Source organism: Pelmatolapia mariae, linkage group LG23, assembly GCF_036321145.2.
Source record: "Pelmatolapia mariae isolate MD_Pm_ZW linkage group LG23, Pm_UMD_F_2, whole genome shotgun sequence".
NCBI lineage: Eukaryota > Metazoa > Chordata > Actinopteri > Cichliformes > Cichlidae > Pelmatolapia > Pelmatolapia mariae.
In genome coordinates, this window is record NC_086246.1 from 24,878,898 (window position 1) to 24,901,421 (window position 22,524).

General features: G+C 40.6%; 1 protein-coding gene across 1 annotated transcript; it reads right to left on the reverse strand.

Moving 5' to 3' along the window:
• Positions 1–330: 330 nt before the first annotated feature.
• kynu (kynureninase) lies at positions 331–18,642 on the reverse strand. The gene is made up of 13 exons (XM_063467627.1): positions 18,474–18,642; positions 18,270–18,390; positions 18,112–18,194; positions 9,880–9,941; positions 9,693–9,764; positions 7,844–7,918; positions 7,387–7,533; positions 4,034–4,132; positions 2,767–2,840; positions 2,386–2,438; positions 2,055–2,140; positions 966–1,196; positions 331–465 (listed from the first exon to the last, which is right to left on the reverse strand). The coding sequence occupies exons 1-13, from the start codon at positions 18,640–18,642 to the stop codon at positions 331–333; spliced, it is 1,407 nt and encodes a 468-aa protein (XP_063323697.1).
• Between the last annotated feature and the right edge of the window lie 3,882 nt (positions 18,643–22,524).

Sequence of the window (22,524 nt, forward strand, 5' to 3'; positions counted from 1 at the left end):
GTAGGTATGCAAAACAAGCCATAATTTATGTGCAATTTCAAAGAGAGACAGAGAGAACGAAACAAAGACCAAGGGGACATCGGGGTTCTCTCTCAATCTGAAGGCTGTTCTCAGCTTTATTTTAAATTGTCAACTAAAAATATTTTACTTCTGAGAATTTATGACAAATATCTCTGCAACAGATTAAAAAAAAGTTTAACAATACAGTGAAGATAATGAGGCTCAAATGGTTCCAAAAGGCACAAAATGAGAGACCCGAGGCGTTTAAAGAAAGCATAATGCTTTACAACTTTCCTAATAATCATGAAAAAACACAGGAGTTTGTAGCAGTCAGTTCCTCTCCCAATCTTGCTTGCTGGCAGCCAGAGCCTCTCCCAGCACTCTGATGAAGCGATGGACATCACTGAAGGAGTTGTACATTGGCACCGGAGCAACTCGCAGCACGCTGGGCTCCCTCATGTCACACTATGAAACAGGAAATGACAAAAGAGTTCAAAATGGTTCAGGTGGTCATTTTTTGAAGCACAAGGAATTAAAGTGCCAAAAACTGGAGCTCCTCCAATAGCCACTGTAGGCAAGTTACAAAAGCGAGCATGTCCCTATAGTTGGTTTTATGAAGTTAATTGCTAAGATCATCCACCAGTCTGTGCTCTGGTTTTAGTGAGTTAAATGCTAATGTTTTATTTGTATGTACTTGGCACTAGTTATCAGGTATCTGTTTATAAAAACAAGCTGAATTCACAAACTTTGGACACTTCTGGCTCCAAAAAAGAAAACAAATACAAAATTGAACTGGCTAAGATGCCAAATACGTGACCAACCCCTTTTCTAAATTTTTGATGATAACAACACAGAACTTAAAATAAAAAGACAAAATGTACAATTTGATGTTAAAATTAATTACATTCTTGTATTTTTACCCGATTAGGCTCGTACTAGAAACAGATATCGGGATTTATACTCACAGCGACACCCCTCTTCTCCAGCTCCTCGAAGACTCTTTTGATGGGAACAGAGAAGGAGAGCGAAAGCTGGCAGCCTCTCTGCTGAGGGTCCGACGGTGTGATGATGTGGACGTGAGGTTTGTGAGGCTGAGCCGGGTCCTTAGTATAGTAGTGCTTAATCAGATACTCCAGGTAGCCGGTCAGTAGGAGGGACTTCTTGCGCAGAGCCTGCATGGTGGTCATGTTAAACACCTGGCAAGATTTAAATCGTGTATGAGGAAAGAAAATGAAAAACTGATGTTACTTCAGGCAAATGGGGTTTTTTTCTTGTACAAGACTATGCTGATATATTAAGGAAGCCTGAAAACAGCAATTTTCCCTTCCATAAGACATGATTTTGGATTACTCTCTCAAATTTTAAAAAGGGAATTTTCTCAATTTTTCAGTTATTTACATAAGTTTGAGCAATTAAGGCGAGATAATAACCCAAATTTTTTAACTTATGTATGGCAAAAAATGCTTTTTTTCAGTGGCAGAAACAAGCTTCCATAATAAATGATAAACTGATGAAATAATCAAACACCAAATAACCATTAAATAGACATGTACAATAATTAAACAATGAAAGAGATGAATAATGAACACATATACTTTTTTCAAGCTGTATATTCCACTTGTAATCAACTACAGGCATTATTAGCATCACTGTTTGATAAACACTTACTTACAGATATGCATGACAACAATTCCAGTTACCCCAAAGTGCCAGTGCACTACATACGTACATTACATACATGTAATGTCAAAAACATACAGATAACACTTGTAATGTTAATAAAGGACATGTAACTACGAATAACCTGCACATAACACACATGTAATGTCAATAGTTTGCATATACTGTCCACAACATACGTGTAATTTCAATGGCGTGCATATATTGTACACGTAATATAGCTGTCGTTTTGAGATCATTTACTACACAAACTACATATAATTTGTAACGATTCACAATTCCCGAAAGCTAAATAGATGCTAATAATCCTGGAACCCTAGCAAGCTTATAAAATAAGTTTCATTCAGATCGATTAACATGTCTAGAAGGAGTACCTCCAGACTGGCCTGCAGTGGGCAGACCAGCAGGATTGGTTGGTTCGACAGCCTGAAGCCGCTCACTCCAGGCTGCAGCTCCATCACTAAAAACAGAAGGAAAAAGTCAAGAACCCTTTCAAAGCTTCAGGATCCATTCAGTTCATTTAGAGCCTGAGAGGTGTGCTCTTTACACTCTAAACATAAAGGTCTCCAAATAGGCAGAACTGCAGATGTAATGTTCACATGAGACCACAAGATGGAAGCAAATAGCAACTCTAAAAGCACACAGCAGGCTTGAGAGAGGTACTGAGGAGGCAGAGGTCAGTGAGGAATCTGTGGTGAGTTTTACCGTTAGTCATCTGAAACCGAGACTTCAGGTCATGTCCCCACCATCCCATCAGCCTGAAGGACACAGGAACAGAGAGCTGTGTTACTTTATTTAATCTAATCTTTAATCCTATGTCTATTAACGTATTTTGACTAATTTAAGAGAAAGATACTTGAGTTTAAAAGTTTGATATATTTTATCATTTGATATTAGTTTCACTATCCTAGATGGCAACGAATGTTTACCCCATATATGTCCCACATCTGGCCGTGACTGACTCAAGGTGTCACTTGCCAGTGCTGTGACTGAACCAAGAGTGTCAAAATTAGGCCAAGGATATCTGGGATACCCTACCAACAAAAATCCCCATCAGCTAAAATGTCTGTGAGGAGTGTTTCTTACGTTGGTTTGATGGTATGTTTGTGTTTCTCATGGATAAACGCCCCAGCGAGACCACCAGCACCTGAGTTTATATACTGCAAACAAAAAAGCCAGTCATCACAAAGCATTTCTCATTTATACTTTTATCTGATAATTGTACTGAAATCGCCTGCAGTTCATTAACAGGGCAGTTAGTGAGCAAAGTAGTGCCGAGTAAGGTGGAGTGAATGGTGATAAGGAGATAAGTATTTACCGCTACTTTTATGATACATGAATAAAAAAGTCTGTGAAATTTGTCTGAAATTAAGATCATCTTCTCGGACATTTTCACATGCCCTGTTCTGTCCTTTTAGGCTGTTCGCTCTGCTCTTGCATCAATTTCTCTTTCAAACTGTCCTGGATTACATGTGAAGGATTATGGCAGTTAACAAGCAGTTTTCCGTTTAAATGATCCATAGTTTTCAGCGATGGAGCCAGGCGCTAAGGTAGATGTAACATCACTGCTGCAGAGAGATCAGAAAGTAGCACTAGAGAAGTGATTGAATGGGAGATCAGCCAAATTACCTAAGGTTTTTGATCTTTAAAGGCCCCTTCCATTGGTTTTTGATAAAGACATCCCCCATGGTCATTCATAAGCCAAAATAAATAAGTAATAAACTGTTAAATGACAGGTAGTTCCAGTTTTTTCAGTATCCGTTATAGAATTGCATGTTTTCTTACTCTTGAGTTCAGAAAAATTTAACCCTGATAGGTGATGGTGTGCTTAATTTCTCTCATGAGCTGCTTTGTGCATCCTGGCAAAACAAAGAAATATTCTGTCAATTAACAAAAAAAATTGATTTTATTATTACAGGACAGTGTGGACAATGAGATACCAGAAATTTTCTGTAATTCATTTCTTAAACTTTAAGCCCAAAGAGTCATGCTGCCAGACTTCTTTCCTTTACTACAGCACCATTTCTTTATCAAATAGAAAAACAGATCTATTGTTGAAGTTCTTTTTCTTACATTAAAATATCTCAGGGATTAAATGTGAGTTTTGCTGGTCCGGCTCACTTGAGATCAAAGTGAACTGTATGTGAGCCACGATGTAAAATGAGTTTGACACCCTGGTATAAGCGTCTAAAATCGGAACTGGTTGTATTGTCTCAACCCTTGCCAGAAAGAACATTAATATTCCTCAGAAAGGACATTTGTCCTACAGCTCCACAGAGTCTCATTCACTCTGGACTGTGTCTGTATGAAACAGTGAGCAGGACTTGTCTTTAGAAGTCTGCTGTCAGCTGACCTTGTAGGAGCACCAGCAGGCGAAGTCGACACCCCAGTCGTGCAGTTCCAACTCGATGTTTCCTGCCGCGTGGGCGCAGTCAAAGCCGACGTAACAGCCCTGACAGACAAACAGAGGACACAGTAACAACTTAATATACAGCACAGAGCAAAAGTCTTGAGAAGGCCCTGATTAATTTTTCTTTTGCTTCCAAGGTAACAGACTTTCTTCAAATTTTTCTATGTGGTCTTGAGCAATAGCTTTCCAGGACTTCTAGAGATCTTTCAAAGTTTTCTTTGGACATTGACTCTTTCCACAACTCAAGGAAACATTTGGTCAAGCCGGAAAGTTTCACAACTGAAGAGTTGCATCAAAAATATGGGATTTATTGCAAATAACACCAATATTTCATAAAATGATGGAGAGATGCGGTGAAAATTTGAGATGAAAATGGGGAAAAGATTTGGGTGTAAACACACAATTGGAAAAAGGGAATAGCGTTGTCGTTAACGTTGGTCAATCAGAGTCACAGTGGGCAAAACTCACTCAGTTAAAAATTGTGCATCAATATTATTGTTGGCCCATCAAACTTCGCACAGTGAGTGTGATACCCACCAACTCTAGCTGGAAATGCAGATCTGCAATTGGTACTTTTCTCCATCTACTCTGTTCTTTTGAACTTTTTTGGAAATAAATAATGAAAGCACTGGGAGCAATCATATATATGCTTTTTTATGTAACTGTCAATTCTCATTTAAGCAATACAAGAAAATGGGGAAGGTTCTGGTGACTGCAAGGCCTCATGGAAACATCATTAAAGACTTTTATCTGAGTATTTTGGGTTACAGCAGTGGTTTTCAAACTTTTTTTGCTAGGCCCCCCTTTGTTTTACAAGAAAATCTGTAACTTTACTGTATAAAGAGCTAACATCATTTTGGAGCGAACAGCTCCAAAATGTCAGTAGTAGTTCATCATTATAAGAAGTGTTTGTGAACTAAAAATCAAGAATGTGGGATACTGTTTGTCCGTGATTTGGACAGCCCAGCGCGTGCTCCCGATGCAGGGGAAACAAACTCTGCCGGGGAGACCTACCTTGGCACTTGTGCAGGTGAAGCCAAAGGCAAGATATGCTTCACCATATTTTCTAGTCTTTGGCTTGGAGGGAAGTTGGTTTGGAAACATATTTGGCGATGCTTCATCTTCAGTGTTGGGTAAGTTACTTTAAATTAGTGACTTAGGTACATTACTAGTTACTTCTTTCAAAAGTAACTCAGTTACTTCAAGTTACTCGTTACTTTCAAAGTAACTAGTTACTAGGGAAAGTAACTCTGGTTTTACTCAGAATTCTCTTGTTAATGTGTTGCTTCCGTAACTGGATACCCAGCCAGATTGCCAGTCTTCTAGCTTGCTTACTTGCTACAAGTGCACTGTGGATATAAACCATAAAGCCTTTGAATGAAAACAAACACTGTTGTGACAGTGATGTACACTGTTTTGATGGTATATATGCATCAATCTATCAATCGTTTACTGCAAGATTCAGATAATTATTTAATAAAAGCGAGATATTTTAAATGAGAATAAGAAAGTATTTCTTTGTGCCCCCCTTTTCCCTGTCAATGCCCTACTTGGCCCCCCTGGCAAAACTTTGCTAGATCCGCCCCTGCACAGTTACCAGCTGTCAGCTACCTAAAAAAAGGATCCTGTTGTTATTTGTCTCTCAGAAACAGTTCATAACTTCCCTTCAACTCATTCATGTCACCTAAAAGGTAAACCTGTTTCTCCATCACCTGTTCAGCTCTGATGATTCAGTAAGGACATCTCCTGGTTTCATCTTCATGTTTCCCTCTCACCACATATCCAAACCGATATCATGACCAGCAGCTTTTACAGCTGTGGCTCCAGCAAACATCAGCTGATACTAGAAGCTAATATTAAATAAATTCTAACAACAGCTGTCCAAGCTTAAACGTGCTGCTGTTGTTTAACGCGACCTCCGCTAGTTTCCTCTTTCTGGCGCAAAGTGGGCGATAAACAAACAAGAGAGAAAAGCCGATGTTACGGCCCTAGCAGGGCCTCCTCCTGAAGGTGCCTGTGTGGGCATGTCTTTCAATCTCTTCTGCCTGAGGTGCCACCTTTTCTCTTTTACACAGCTGACTCACATCAGTTATTAAAGGGATTAAGCCCAGGGACAGGTGAGCTCTGTGTCAGAGTGCCATGTGAATGGTTACAGCTAGTGAGCTGGGTGTTTGCCGCTAGTGAGCTGTGTTTTTGCAGTTTGCAGCTAGTGAGCTGCGTGTCTGTGTTTGCAGCTAGTGAGCTGCTCTCTCTTTTTGACTTATGTTTTTACTTTATTGACCAACGCTTGAGTTTTGTTTGTTTCCTTAAATGGTGATAGTGGCTTGTCCGTCTCTTTTAGTTGAGCTACTTTAATAAAACTCTTTAATTTAACTCTTTTGCCTCCTTGACTCCTTTTTCTGACCCGGACACTTTTTGTTACTTCCCCCTCACCGCCTAGACCCCTCAGGGGAACGTAACAGTCGATCAGCTGATCATTGATCAGTTTCCTGATTGAAGTAGAAACAGGAGAGGGAGGGGGAGAGAATGAGAGAAGAAGAGGCAGCTGTGCAGCAAAGACAGAATAACTCCAGCTTTGTGTCTTTTTCATTGTAGCTGAATTACAGGACAAACTGTGTTCCTTTTCACCTCAATACGAAACGCGTAATGTTTTCTCTGAATACGAGACGATTCCGTTTTTTAGGGGACGGTTAGCAACTCTAATAATTAACCTTATGAACAAAATAAAGTTCAACATCAGTAACATCATAGCACTGATCCAGCTATATAGAAACCCAGTACGAAAAAGTCAGCATAATGAAAATAAACTACACCTAAATTTGGTTTATATCTGACTCAGATAGACTGCAGGTCCTAACTTCTTACCTGAAGTTCAGTTCACCTGACACTCGGACCGGCGGCCGCCTCGGGTCTCTGCTCCTCCTGCCTCCCCTTTCCCTCATCCACCTGCTGGCCTCCACCACTTGCTAATGTTACTGAATCTGTGGAAGCTCCTCGATGCCACCACACGAAGTAACGAGTAAATCCCAGTAACGATTAACGCGTTCCTGATTTTGGCATAATAACTAGTTGCCGTGCTCGTTACCACAATAATAACGTCGTTACTGTAACGCGTTACTTAATAACGCGTTACTCCCTACACTGTTCATCTTTTGCTTTGCATTTGTGTGGGAGCCCCGTCAAAAACCTGTCCATTGTGCTAGCAGTGTCCAAGCATTTTTTTTTATTCATACTGCGCCCCCCAGTAATGTGCCCCCCACTTTGGGAACCACTGGGTTACAGTATCCCCTCCTCACCTTCCTCTGGCCAGCCTCAGTGATGCGGGCCATGTCGAACAGCTGGCCGGTGTAATACTGAACCCCGCTAAACATTACCACTGCGATAGAGTCGCCCTCCTTCTCGATCACCTCTAGGATGTCCTCGGTTTTCAGGGTGTCTTCTCCCTGAACACACAGAAAGGAGCATCAGTGCTCAGCATTGTCGTTTAAACGGTGTTTAGTTTCTAACTGACACAGAGCTACAGACATGTTTGTTCAAATAACAGCATGAAATGCACTCGATAGGTCGGCAACTGCTCTTCATCTTTGAAAGTTAAGATGCTGTGAAAGTTTTTTTGTTATATCATCGCGTAGTGATATGCTAACACGTGATGTCAAGGTAGATGACCTGAGGGTTTGCTTTGGGGAGGAAAACTACCCAGCAATTGTTCTGTCATGGGGAAATTAGTTTAGATAAAAGTGTACAGTGTGTTACCGGCTTGGGTGACAGCAGCAGCATACTGTCCTTAGGATCGAGTCCTCGCAGACGGATCTGAGACTCCACAGCGTACTGAGGAAAGAGATTCAAGAAGGACACTGAAGAGTTAACCCTCCTGTTATGTTGCAGGTCAAATTGAACCATTTTAAATTTTAAAAATCTAAAATAAATAGTTTAAAGTATTTTTTTCAGTATGAAACTTCTTGTGCTTGGCTTCATAAGGGTAATCAACATATAAAATAAAAATTGTGCATTTTCACATATGTACAACCCATGTGTTACCCACATGTCCCAGGACAAGTGGGTAGGACAGGAACCTTTTATGGGCAGCATGTGATGCAAACACCAGCTATACACTGAACATGCAGGCTTACATTGGGAAGCCGGCTGGAGGAGCCCCAGAGAAGAATCATGTCACAAAGGTTGTGCTTGATGTGGCACAAGGTCTCAGGGGCACAACATAACCTGTGACTACAACTTGGTTCAGGAGCTTCTAAAGAGAAAGCTCACGATGGTTAGAACAGTCTGAAAGAACAGAACTGAACTCCCTGCTGAGCTGCTGATAACCAAGAACAGGGCCCCTCAGTCTTCCATATTTGCCTTTACAGACACTACAGCCCCGGTACCTTATTGCCACAAAAAGGGGAAAAAAGTTGTGCTCATGAGCACTTTGCACAAAAATTCTGAAATCAGCACACGAGAGGACCAGAAACCAACTATGACTCTAGACTACAATGCCACCAAAGGGTGGGTTGACAACTTGGACAAAGTCACAGCACCAAGTGAATGACTGGCCACTGGTCATCTTTTACAACATGATCGATGTATCAGCCTACAACACATTTGTCATTTGGGCGGATATCTTTCCTGAGTGATGAAATGTCCCTCACGTGCTGTGTAGACACATGCACCTTGTTCATTTCCACCTATTAATTTCTGTGTATTTCTCGTTCTAAACATTGAATAAACTTATAGTGTTTACTATCACAACATGTGACGACATGGTAAATGGCCTGTATTTGTATAGCGCTTTACTAGTCCCTAAGGACCCCAAAGCGCTTTACACATCCAGTCATGCACCCATTCACACACACATTCACAAGCTACATTGTAGCCACAGCCACCCTGGGGCGCACTGACAGAGGCGAGGCTGCCGAACACTGGCGCCACCGGGCCCTCTGACCACCACCAGTAGGCAACGGGTGAAGTGTCTTGCCCAAGGACACAACGACCGAGACTGTCCGAGCCGGGGCTCGAACCAGCAACCTTCCAATTACAAGGCGAACGCCCAACTCTTGAGCCACAATTGCCCCTGCATGTCACTTGTGTGCTCTGGAGATCATATTGCTATCCCTTATTTTGTTCTTTTGTTATTTTGTTTCTTTCTAGAGTTTACTTTCAATACAAATCCTCTTGAGTCACTAGTCTTGATTTTAAGTCAGCAGGTCAGTTTGACCCAGAACAGAAGAGATGTCACGTCTTACTTTCTCTACATCACTACATAACAAGAAAAAAAGGTAAATTATAAAACAAAATTTTTAAATAATCAATGTCATGTAAAACTATTGTGTTTTATATGCAGGTCTTTCTAATGTACACTCTGGACAGATCTCAAGAACCTTACTCCTTCAATTAATGTCAGTTCTTTGGGCTAGAAATGTTTCTCGAGTGTTAAAACTGGTGAGAAACACGAGATCAAACCCCAACTAATCACTTAGTATCCAGTGAAGTTTAATTTTTCTTTTGAGTTAGACAAAACTAGTAAAGCTGAATTCATGGATCAGAGAAAAAAATTCCCAAAGGGAGGATTTAAGAGAAAAATGTGATCATGAGTGGATGTACTCACGTGATCAGATGGAAAGGCCTTGTTCTCTAGAAGGATTTTATGTCGAGTTTCAGTGGGTTTGTAGAAGGAAAGCTGCAGAATAATTGAAGGACATTACTGTTCAGTTTGAAAGTTGTTGAATTATGTCTGTTATGTTTGTATATCTCATCATTTAAATGGGGTGAAACAGTAAGTGATTGTATCATACCAGCAGAAGATGTAAATTTACTGTCAGACCGTTCATCAGTGCCACTTCCTCAGTTTTAGCTCCTGTCAAAAACAAAAGAAGAAAAACAATATGAGTCATGTTCTTAATTAATATGTGAATGTTTGAGAAATTTCCCCAAGGCTTTCATTTCATTTCAGTAACAGCAGAAATGAGGACATCCGGGTTATTTAAAGCATAGTAGCTTTTGTTGAAACCTTCAGTTCACAAAATGGTCAAACTATAGTCATCTTTATCTGAAGAACTCAAATGATCACATGTATTCTTGTCATTGTCTTCCTCATCCAGAACTTGCGAATGAAATCACAGATGGACTTTGCACTCTTCAAAACAGGCCTGGGTGGAAAAGTGCAGTGACTACCAGCTAAATGGGACAGCTAAATGGGACAGGTAAATGGGACAGACTGTTTTAAAACTACAGCTGTGTGTGAGCATCACAGAAGAACACACAAATGTGAAACTCTAGATCGAACCATCCAACAGTTAGCTCAAGTTGACATGGAAGCTTTAGAAAACATTTTTATTAGGACCACTATTAGTATTTTCACTCGAAAGGAGACTTATTTCCAACTAAAATCGTTGGAAATAACAGTCTTTCCTTTGGCAGGTTCTGCTCTTGGACCTCTCAAGTCCTTTCAAAGATGCAGAACTGACTGTTGCACAAAACAGAGCAAATTAGCAAAAATAGAAAGCATGGAAGAAGGGGCTGGCAGACGTGGGTTGTAAAGCTACTTGCAGAAGAGCTCCAGCAGTGGGCAGGCTAAAGCAGCTTAGGTCCTAGTCACTCGGGCCTAGAGACTTGTCAGCAGTGTAGGGACTAACGCGTTATTAAGTAACGCGTTACAGTAACTACGTTATTATTGTGGTAACGAGCACGGTAACTAGTTATTATGCCAAAATCAGGAACGCGTTAATCGTTACTGGGATTTAGATAGGGTCGTTATTCGTTACTTCGTGTGGTGGCTGTCGCGGTGCTTCCACAGATTCAGTAACATTAGCAAGTGGTGGAGGCCAGCAGGTGGATGAAGGAAAGGGGAGGCAGGAGGAGCAGAGACCCGAGGCGGCCACCGGTCCAAGTGTCAGGTGAACTGAACTTCAGGTAAGAATTTAGGACCTGCAGTCTATCTGTGTCAGATATAAACCGAGTTTAGGTGGAGTTTATTTTCGTTATGCTGACTTTTTCGTACTGGGTACTAGCTAGCATGACGGAGTTTCTATACAGCTGGATCAGTGCTATGATGTTACTGATGTTGAACTTTATTTTGTTCATAAGGTTAATTATTAGAGTTGCTAACCGTCCCCTAAAAAACGGAATCGTCTCTATTCAGAGAAAATATTACACGTTTCGTACTGAGGTGAAAAGGAACAGTTTGTCCCGGACTTCAGCTACAATGAAAAAGACACAAAGCTGGAGTTATTCCGTGTCTTTGCTGCACAGCTGCCTCTTTTTCTCTCATTCTCTCCCCCTCCCTCTCCTGTTTCTACTTCAATCAGGAAACTGATCAATGATCAGCTGATCGGCTTTTCTCTCTTGTTTGTTTATCGCCCACTTTGCGCCAGAAAGAGGAAACCAATGGAGGTCGCGTTAAACAACAGCAGCACGTTTAAGCTTGATCAGCTGTTGTTAGAATTTATTTAATATTACTTTCTAGTATCAGCTGATGTTTGCTGGAGCCACAGCCGTAAAAGCTGCTGGTCATGATATCGGTTTGGTTATCTGGTGAGAGGGAAACATGAAGATGTCCTTACTGAATCATCAGAGCTGAACAGGTGATGGAGAAACAGGTTTACCTTTTAGGTGACATGAATGAGTTGAAGGGAAGTTATGAACTGTTTCTGAGAGACAAATAACACCAGGATCCTTTTTTTACGTAGCTGACAGCTGGTAACTGTGCAGGGGCGGGTCTAGCAAAGTTTTGCCAGGGGGGCCAGGTAGGGCATTAATAGGGAGAGGGGGGCACAAAGAATTACTTTTCTTTCTTATTCTCATTTAAAATATCTAGCTTTTAACAAATAATTATCTGAATCTTACAACAAACGATTGATAGATTGATGCATATATACCATCAAAACTGTGTACATCACTGTCACAACAGCGTTTGTTTTCATTCAAAGGCTTTATGGTTTTTTCTATAATGGTGGGCCGGTCTCTAGTCAAAATGCCCGGGCTGATTTTTTGTCCCAGTCCAGCCCTGTATGCAGCTCATCTGCAGTCTGGTGTTACCTACATCTTCCTACTCGGAAGGCAGAATTTCCGAGTTCTGAGTACAATCGAAAGCACCATGACTGCAGTTTTCGTGTTGGATGTAAAAAGTGCACGTGACGCTGTGACGTAGGCTAGAATCATGGTCAACGACGGTCCAGGCGTGGGATTTCTCTCGTGGAAATATGCAGATTATTTTTTCCTTTCTATTGGTAGGTGGCACAGTGCACTTGTGGCAAGTAAGCAAGCTAGAAGACTGGCAATCTGGCTGGGTATCCAGTTACGGAAGCAACACATTAACAAGAGAATTCTGAGTAAAACCAAAGTTACTTTCCCTAGTAACTAGTTACTTTGAAAGTAACGAGTAACTTGAAGTAACTAAGTTACTTTTGATAGAAGTAACTAGTAATGTACCTAAGTTACTAATTTAAAGTAACTTACCCAACACTGCTTGTCAGTGACCATCTTTGAAACCCCTGGTTGCTAGGAAAAAGTGTTATTCCTCAACTGTTTGCTGGCTGTCGCTGTGAAAGCATTTGCTAAAGCTGCAATCACACAGGCCTATAGACCAGTTTGTGAACCCCTGGTAACCACCAGTTGCTAGGGAAATATGTGTACCCCATGATCGTGGTAGCTTGCATGGATGATGGCAAGTTGTCTGCAAGTTATGGTCTTCCATAATTTCCTTAGGGATTAATAAAGTACTCTGATTCTGATTTACTCAGCTAATGGTATCAAAACTGTGAGAAGTGCAGTGCTAGAAAGTTCCCAAACCCCTTCAAGAACGCCAATTGCCTTTTGGGTTTTCTTAATCACTCAGCTGTTACAGCCATTGTCAGACTAGTTCAGGTGAGCCAAAATTTGCAACTTTGGAAAGCATCATGTTCTCCAAAAATCCTGACCTATTACTCAGAAAAATAAAGGTGCCAACTGGAACCAAAAGTGGTTCTTTAGACTGATGCCATAGAAGAACCTTTTTTGGTGCCACAAAGAACCATCAAGAACTGGTTCTTTGGGGCACCTTTAATGGTTTTTCAAAGAACCTTTTTAAAAGATGGTTCTTTAAAGAACCATTTTTAAAAAGGTCCTTCAAATGGTTCTTTAAAAAACCATTTTAAAGAACCTTTTTTGAAATGGTTCTTTAAAGAACCATTTTAAATCTTTCAAAATAAAATGTAACATAAATTGAATTTGAGTAGGGTAAAATAAATACGAGCACAGCATAGACATATATTAATGGTTTATTGCCATATCGTAGTATACCAAAAGACAAAAAGGCATTTTAACCCTCAGCACAACATCACAACTAATACATGTCACATATTAGTCATTTAAACAGTAATAATTAAACTTTTTTACTATACTATAAATAAATATATATAAATACTATATCTATAGATAACACAACAATTAATACATGTATTGTTTAATTAATAAAACATCAGAGAGTGATAAAAACACATTAGAAATAGCAAAAGCTTCATAACAGACCAATAAATCAACACATTTTCATCAGCAGATGTTTGCATGTTCAGTAAAAATATTTCAACAACAAGTTTATGATTAAAATGATCAATGAACTTCAGCGTTATGTAAGGCAAGTTTCATGTTGGACTCATTGTCCTTTGTTAGTCCAGTTTAGGACAATGTCTCTGACGTATAGATCATATCAAATATATGTCATATCAAAACAAGCCCACACCTGCAGTTGTTTCAGTTTTTCACAGGTGTTTCCTGTCAGCTGGTCAACCTCACTCAGGTGGACATCCATATCAGCCAACCAAACGACAAGCTCCTCCCTTTGTGCTTCAAATCCCTCCCACTCTGAGACAAGGAGCTGAGAGAGAGAAAACAAGGGTAAATTATAAAGAAAAGAGAAAACTGAAACCCTCCTCAGAAGGTCTGACTCGCATACCTGCAGTCGACCTGTGATAGACTCCTGGTTGGCGTTCACGTCATCCCAGCGGCGGCCGCACTCCCTAGCCAATGCCAGCAGCCGAGTCTACAGGGTGCCCTGGAAGAGCAGAGTTAATGTTCGACTCCTCCTGGTCAGGCTCTCCAGCTGGATGAGCCGAGGTCTCCCCTCTCGCCGCCGCCTCTGAACACACAAACACAAATTGCATGTGAAGCAGGAGGTGCAGATTTTTTTGCTATTCTTTTCTAAATCCAGGCTTGATAACGTGAAGGTATTTGGAAAACTTTTTTGGCCAGTGGACGACTGTTGTCTCGCAGAAAGTCAAATCAAATGTATGCGATACACAATCAATTCACAAGAACACATTAAAAAAAGAAAGTGCCTGATTTCAACTGAATTCTGCATCAAAACAGGGTGACAGAATTAAAACGAGTGTTTGCAGCAGATGTGAGCACAAAGCCTCACTTTGTACAAGCCTGCTATTAAAGTTCTCCTCTATGCAGACAACGTTCCTGTTTTCAAGGCACAACTTGGATCTGCTGTACAAATCTTATGGATACACGCTAAATGAAACAGTAGTGTGCACGACTCCAGATTCTGATCCCTCATCCTAATATGGTCCCAAAAGGCTCACAAAAAACAACATAGCAAAAGAAATAAAGCAAATGTTGAGGGTTCAAAATACAATGTCAATAAACCAAAGACTGACATGGGTTTTATCATAAGGGTGATAAATATACAACATATGTTCTTAAGACTAAAAGTATAATACAGATTTTAGTCTGAGAGATTTGATGTTCATTTACCTGCAGATGCCCTATACGTGCCTGCTCTGTGGTTTTCCACAACATTTTGCAAATCACTATTTAATACAGGAAGTAGGTGAACTAAAACAAGTCATCTTTCTTTGTGAGAGGACAATATTAATGAAACAAACCTCAATGACATCATAGAGATCCCTAAAGATGCTCCTGCTGCTTCTCTTCCTCCTCATCCTAAGCTTCCTTCTCCTTGTCCTTGACTTCCATCCAATTGTAATTCAATCTAATTGGTTTTCTCCCCCTCCCCTTCCTCATTTTGTTGGAGCTGTGAAAAGAATTAGTGTGAATCTGAATTAATTTGTGCAAACAAGAAAAATCTACAGCTTTTCGGTCAGAGGTGGTCTTGTGATTTAAGCCGGGTAGAGTAGATTTATGTGTTGATGCTACCTGCTTCATCTCTGCGACTGGCTGCTGAGTGATATTTACACCCTGGCTGGATTACAAACTTTAACCACGTGCTGAACTTTGGCCCAGTGTTGATACCTCTTGTTAGTATAAGATGGCGCCAGTGTTCACGGCAAGCCGTCTACTCCGCTTGACTGACTGTGAAGCACTATGGTCAACACTGTTGTTTTAATATGTGCTATATAAATAAACTTTGATTTGATTTGATTTGATATAATGACCTCTTCTTGGCTTAATGCAGTGGTTCCGAAACTTTTTTTGCTGGGCCCCCCTTTGTTTTACAAAAAAAATATCTCCCCCCCCCGTCGCGCGCGCGCACACACACACGCACGAACACATCCTCCAACCACACACACCCATATTTTGCTCCATTGCGGTTTATTTCACACCTCAAACATTTAGTAAACAATTAAGCAAATACAAGTAATCTGCAGGTAGTAAGAAAATAAACTACTAACTCTTTTACGCTGCGTCCGCACGTACACGGGTGATTTTGACAACGCAGCTGTTTCGTCCACACGTAAACGGCGTTTCGAATCACCGAAAACGGAGATTTTTTAAAACTCCTTTTTTGCGTTTATGTGTGGACGAGGAATACAGAGTTTGTCACGCAACGTTAAAGGTATGTGCCTTTTTCCACGTCACGCTGTGCGCCACGTTATTGTTTACATGAGATGAATTGCAGAATGGCAGATAGTCAGATTAACAGTATTTTGTCTCTATCTGCAGGTTTTACACGCTTACATACACACACGCAGTTACTGTCCCTCCATTTAGAAAGGCAGAGGCGTCACGGCGTAATTATTTTACGTGTAGTTGTTCTTTTCCTGTGTAATAATATTCAACATTGCTATCAATACATTTTTCAAAAAATGCCTCTCTGTGCAAAATGGGTTTAAAAACATGAACAACTGTGGGATACTGTTTGTCCGTGATTTGAACCCAGGGAACAAATCCTGGCAGGATCAGCCTGATATTATTCGTATCCCGCTGTAACTTTACTGTATAAAGAGCTAATATCTCCAAAATGTCAGGAGTAGTTATTTATTACAACAAGTGTTTGTGAACTAAAAATCAAGAATGTGGGATACTGTTTGTCCGTGATTTGAACAGCCCAGCGCTGCTCCTGACACAGGGGAAACCAATTCTGCAGGGGAGACCTACCTTGGCACTTGTGCAGGTGAAACCAAAGGGAAGATATGCTTCACCATATTTTCTAGTCTTTGGCTTAGAATGAAGTTGGTTTGGAAACATATTCAGCTATGCTTCATCTCCTGCTTTGCGTTTGTGTGGGCGCCCCGTGCTAGCATTGTTTTTTTGGGGTTTTTTTTTTTCCCTTTTCATGCCGCGCCCCCCCTGCAATGGCTCTGCGCCCCCCCTAGGGGGCGGGCCCCACACTTTGGGAAGGTCTGGCTTAATGTATGATGGTGGATAAATGAAATGTACAAAGAAAATGTAACTATATTACAAAAGGACATCCATCTTGGTAACATCAAATGACCGGAGCATAATTTGTTAACTAGTCCGAAAATAAGTTATACAGGAACAGTCAAAGACACACCTTCTCATGTGTCACATTTTTATTCATTCAAAACACCTATGCATTGCTGTATTTCATACAGCTCTTACAGAATGCAAAGTACAGGCTGATGTGAGTATTTAATGTAAGGCTCAGCTCTACTGAATTTCCGAGTTTCTAGAGCAGACAGCTCACATCTCAACAGGCTTCAGGCGCCATTTTAGTGACTTTAACAATATTATAAATTTTAATATCGGTCTAGCTGACATTACGTTATGTACGCAGCACGCAATAGAACCACATATTTTAGAAGCCAAAGGTTCAAAATAGTTGGGAGCACCTTCACTTAATTATAACAGTGGTTTTGTTAGGAAAACAGTTCTGTATACCGGATACTGAATTGCGTTAACGTCAACGGCTAATGTATCTAACATAGCTAACCGTTATTGTTAGCACAACATTAACAGCAAGCTACAATGACGAGTAACAAAAACAAAACAGTAAAAAGGTTTTAATGAAAATGTTTTACCTTTTCCAACAGTCCCAGAATCCAGAGCTTTTAAAGACCAGCAGATACTGAAGCCTGTTATCCGCTTCGCTGTCACCGGCCGTGAGAAATTGTTTTTTCCCTTACAAAGTTCAAGGCCCGCCGGTCGCGCAATCTGTCTGCGCATGCGCATCCCAACGATTGACCCCCCCCCCTCTTTCGGGAGGTTGCCATAGTACGACGTGTTCTAACGTGACTCTCTCTCTCTCTAGTAATAGTAATACTTTATTAAAATTTAAAACAGTACAGCATTTGAATGTGTGTATTGTGTCTACTGTTTGTTAACTCACCATAATCATAAACGTCTTAATAATAAATTCCATATTCTATTACCACATTATTTGTGATCAGTGGGTTTGCGGGGTTAGGAGTGTTGGGGGTAGGGTCTTCAGGCTTTGGCCCCCACCCCTGCCACCAGTATATTTTTAAGCAAGTATTTCTAACTTTTATTTGAATATTCAGTTTCCTACCATCTGCTCTTAAAGGGTAATTGCCAGGTAACCCGCCCTCCCCCTTCGCACACACATGCACACAAACAAAACACACAGTATAATTCACACTCTAATTATAGTGAATAAATATTTATGCCATTTTACACCATCAAACTTAAATAGCTAAGGATGAAGAACCTTTTGTTCTTTAAAGAACCATTTGTAATAGCTAAAGAATCATCTACAAAATAAAAAGGTTCTTTGACGTATGATGGTTCTTTAAAGAACCATGAAGACATCTGAAGAACCATTTAAGAACCATAATTTTTCTGAGAGTATTTAGTAGGACCAGCCAAGCGTCAGTGTTTCTTACCTACAACTTTGGCCATCAGTTCCTCAATGTTGTTTTCAGCCCATGCCCAAGGTCTCGCACCCATTGTGTGTCCATGGACAGCACTGTAAAAGAATACATCAATACATGCCACTGTGCCTCATCCTTTGGTTAAATATCAAATGTAAGCATTAACGTACATCTTGGCCCACTTCTCCAGTTCCTCTTCCAGGTACTTCTTGACATTTTTAGGCTGCAGCCCCAACGAGTTGCCCGAAAAGTAGATGCACTCCTTGGCACCATTGACCAGTGAGAGATCAGCTAAAGAAACATCAACAGAATTAAACAACTGTTAATAACAAATATTCTTCTCCATCGGCCTTAATGAGACATTTTTCACTCACAAGGCGGCAGCTCTGTAATTTTCGGTACCAGAAATTCCTCCCTGAGATGTCGCAGTTTGTCATGTTTGTCGAAGTAAGCAGCCACTTCTGCAGAGGTCGGACTGCAGCCCAGAGAGTCAGACACTTGTTTCACAGTTTCGCTGGGAGTTAAGCCGTCAAACTCATCCATTGTGGAGGGATCGGTGGGCTGCTGACCTGCAGGAATAGCATCAGTTAGGGAAGACATTTTCTCTTTATTAGGAATAGGGTTGCAGTCTCTGGGTGCGTAGACTTCCAAATCTGTTTTTTAGGTGTTTACTGGCATTGTCTGACCTTCCCGTTAAAGCTAAAAGTCTGCCTTCAGGGTTTAATTTAAAATCAGTCTTTCTTTTAAATCTCTTTCTCGGCATCATTTTAATATCTTACGAACCCCAAACCTGTTCTGTTGATATGTGAATGTTATGTTTTAGTCATTGGTCTGATTGGTTATTTACCTTTGTACACCTCTATATTCAATGCACATGTTACAAGTGACTGACGCTGACCAAGGCCGGGCTGCTGGCATGCTGGATTCAATTCTGAGCTGTTCCTGCAGCCATTAGAGTACCGTCTCTGATCTGACTGCTCTTGGTGGAAATCTGACTGGACAGAGGCACTGAGATGAGGTGCTCCAACCTAAAGTAGTGCCATTCTTGCAGCAGCACTCCACCCTGTGTCTGTACCTGCCCCCACATATCCTCTGGATTCTGGGCATATCCAGACATTTCCCTGGCCTAAATTTAGTCCCAATATGTCTCCTATGGAAGACATCGGGGTTATGCTGGGTTAATGTGTGACCACTGGCCAGTAATGGAGAGACATATGTCAACAGCAGATTAGGACAGAAGATCCATGCAAAGACTGGTGACTACTTACACATCCACGAAGCAACCATAATAAATGTTGTATGTTCATATTTTAAAGTGTTGGTCTGTCAAATCAATTTAAAATACAAACTCGTATTTCCTTCTGTTTTTCTCTTTCGTTTCTTCTGTCTATAATCAACATCCATCAGCTGAATCACTCAGATCTTTTCAGAGGGCTGGTCTGCAATATCCTCCTAAGAAAGCTAACGTAGACAGAGACTTTTGATCAAAGCTGAGATCATTAGGCTCCAAGAGTCCTCAAAAGAACAAAGTAGACAATATATAGAACAAAATGTAATTTTTGATCTTCCAGAGTTGGTTTCTTCATTTTTAAACCACAAATTTTTAAAAACCATTATCAGGATTTTCCTATAACATGACATTCTGCAAGATTAGTACACCCAAACACCTTTAAAATGTTTTGTTTCACGCTGTCTAAGCACAAGGCAGCTTCCTTTTAATATGCCTGATAAATCTCTGTGTTTCTTACCAATAACACTGCAGTTCTTTTACAATTAAACACTGAGTTTAAAGGCTTTTCTGCTGACAATTGTTCTTGTTAAAGCATTGCATGCCTCATTATTTATTCATTCTGCTGTAAAGTGGAAGTTTTCGAGCTCTGAAAGCTGTAACTCACAGTTGGATCAGTTGGTCTGCAGATGAGCTTCCTCTATGCATTCAGCAGTCAGACTGAGTGAATCGTGTCCTCTGCAAATGCTCTTTGAGCTCTTTGTTTGCACTATCAGGTTAATCATTGTTTTCATGAACTATGACACATACTCAAACATGCTCTTTAATATCCTGTCATAAGTTCGCCTGTGCGCACACACACAAGGCAGAGCAGGAAAGACTTCCTCATTTTGTGGTTTCTGTTTCATGTATGAAAATCCAAACTTACAGAGCGAAGTTCCACGTGAAAACAGAGCTGGCCATGTGATCAAAAGACGTTATTCTGTAGCTGCATCAGTGTCCACTCTTCTGCTTTGAGACTTTCCAACGGATGCTAAGCCAGGCTGTGTAGGGATTTACTCCCATCCAGCGCTGGGATCAAACTGTAAATATTCCTTTATTGATTTTGTGTCCATGCACAAAAAAGATCTTTTTTATTTCTTCCTTCAGCATGCTCTCAAACTGGTGATTTACACAAGTATAAACACCACCAAGTTTGACTTGAGTTGCACGGTGCTGAGCAGGAGTCTGTCATTCCTTTTCTTTCAGGCTTCTGCCATTTGTCCACTAGATGGCAGCAAATCATTATTAACAATATGTCCCATGTCTGGTCCATTCCCTTCAAACTCTGACAGTAGTGAAAGTTTAGTCACAGGTCTCTTAGTTTGGCTACAGCAGCGTCCTTCACAGCCACTGTATTCAAATATGGTGGAGCAACGTGGCTGCTTCCACAAACTGCAAACCTGCTCCTGTGTATTATTCATACATTGATTATAAGTATTATGAGAGCTCAGTTGTTGGGAGACATCATTAAACATTAATCTGTGTGTATATCTGAGTACAGAATTACTGACTGTACCTTTAAGATGCCATAAACCATTTTTAAAAAGTGCGTGTGTGTGTGTGAGTTCAAAACTTCTGCTTTTCTTTATGCTGCCTCAGGCCAATGTTGTGCAGTGTTGGGAATTTTTCCAAACATGCTTGCTACCACTGTTTTTGAATGTTATCATATGCATGTAAAAATTATAAACTTTTTAATGTTTTACTGGTTTTAACACATTTTGATAGAATAAAATGGACACAAGATTTTTATCTGGGAGAAAAGAGCAGACAAATCCCCTCTGAAAGTGAGGACAGTGAGCAGAAGTGAAAAAAAAAATCAGGGTTTTAATTACTGATTCTCTGTCTTTGTTAACTAAATCAAATCTGTTGACTGATTTTCTGTAGCAGACATTCTGCCAGCATGTTCAGAAGTCTTTCAAATGATAGATTCATTGAGCAGAAGGAGTTTTTTAAACATCTCTTATAGGCACTACACTAGTCAAAGTCACCTTGCACTGGCCCGTGTGTCACAGGAAGGGTGCTGGCTGGACAACACTAAGTCATGTTTTAAAGGTGTTAAGTTGTACACCTCTGTTTCACTGCAAGACACAACTTTATTCTTGAATCAAATCCAACATGTGAAGATGTTTGAGATGGGTTTTTCCTTTTCACCTAACAATCAGTTGGTACTTTTAGAAGATTTTATGATTTTGTACACCTTGCAAATACTGGCGTGAATTTTCCGTCAGAACTGTTTTAATTCTTCATTATAGATTCAATGAGGTGCTGGAAAACACTTTAGAGATTTTGTCTCTGATTATGTGATGACATTACAAAGTTGCTGCATATTTGTCAGCTGCACATCAATAATATGAATCTCCTTTTCCACTACATCCCAGATGTGCTGTATTGGATTGAGATCTGGTGACTGTGGAGTACAGGAAGCAGCCATCAGAAGATGGGTACACTGTAGTCACAAAGGTATGGACATGCCCCTTCTGAGCCTGGCTCTGCTGGAGGTTTCCTCCTGTTAAAAGGGAAAAAAGGGTCTGAACTGTTGATACAAGGTAGGATGGATCTATGCTTTCATGTTGTTTACATCAGCAGTCCCCAACCTTTTTTGCGCCACAGACCGGTTTAATGTCAGACAATATTTTCACGGCCTGGCCTTTAAGGTGTTGAAGATAAATACAACAAAATAAAATGATACGACCAAGAAAAAACCTGTGGTATTTTGTAAATATAATAATAAACACGAATTCACTGTGTAATTGTGTAACTTCATTAGCAGCGTCCTCCTGAAATGTGCCAACAACATTGAGAGTAACATCCTCCTCTCTGCCCCTTAATGCGCTCTGGTCGCTATGGTAATGCGTAAATATTTCTTGCAAAATAAGACACACAGCTACAACACGGGAAAAGACCCAGGGAAACTGAGTTAACGATAAAAACCCTGAAAACCATACATTTCACAACCGAGCCTCAACTCTCGTGGCCCGGTACCAAACGACTCACGGACCGGTACTGCTCCGTGGCCCAGGGGTTGGGGACCACTGATTTACACCAAATTCTGACCTACCACACAAATATTACACCAGAAATCAAGACTCATTAGACGAGGCAACGCTTTTCAATCTTCTATTATCCAGTTTTGGTCAGTCTGTGTGAATTATAGC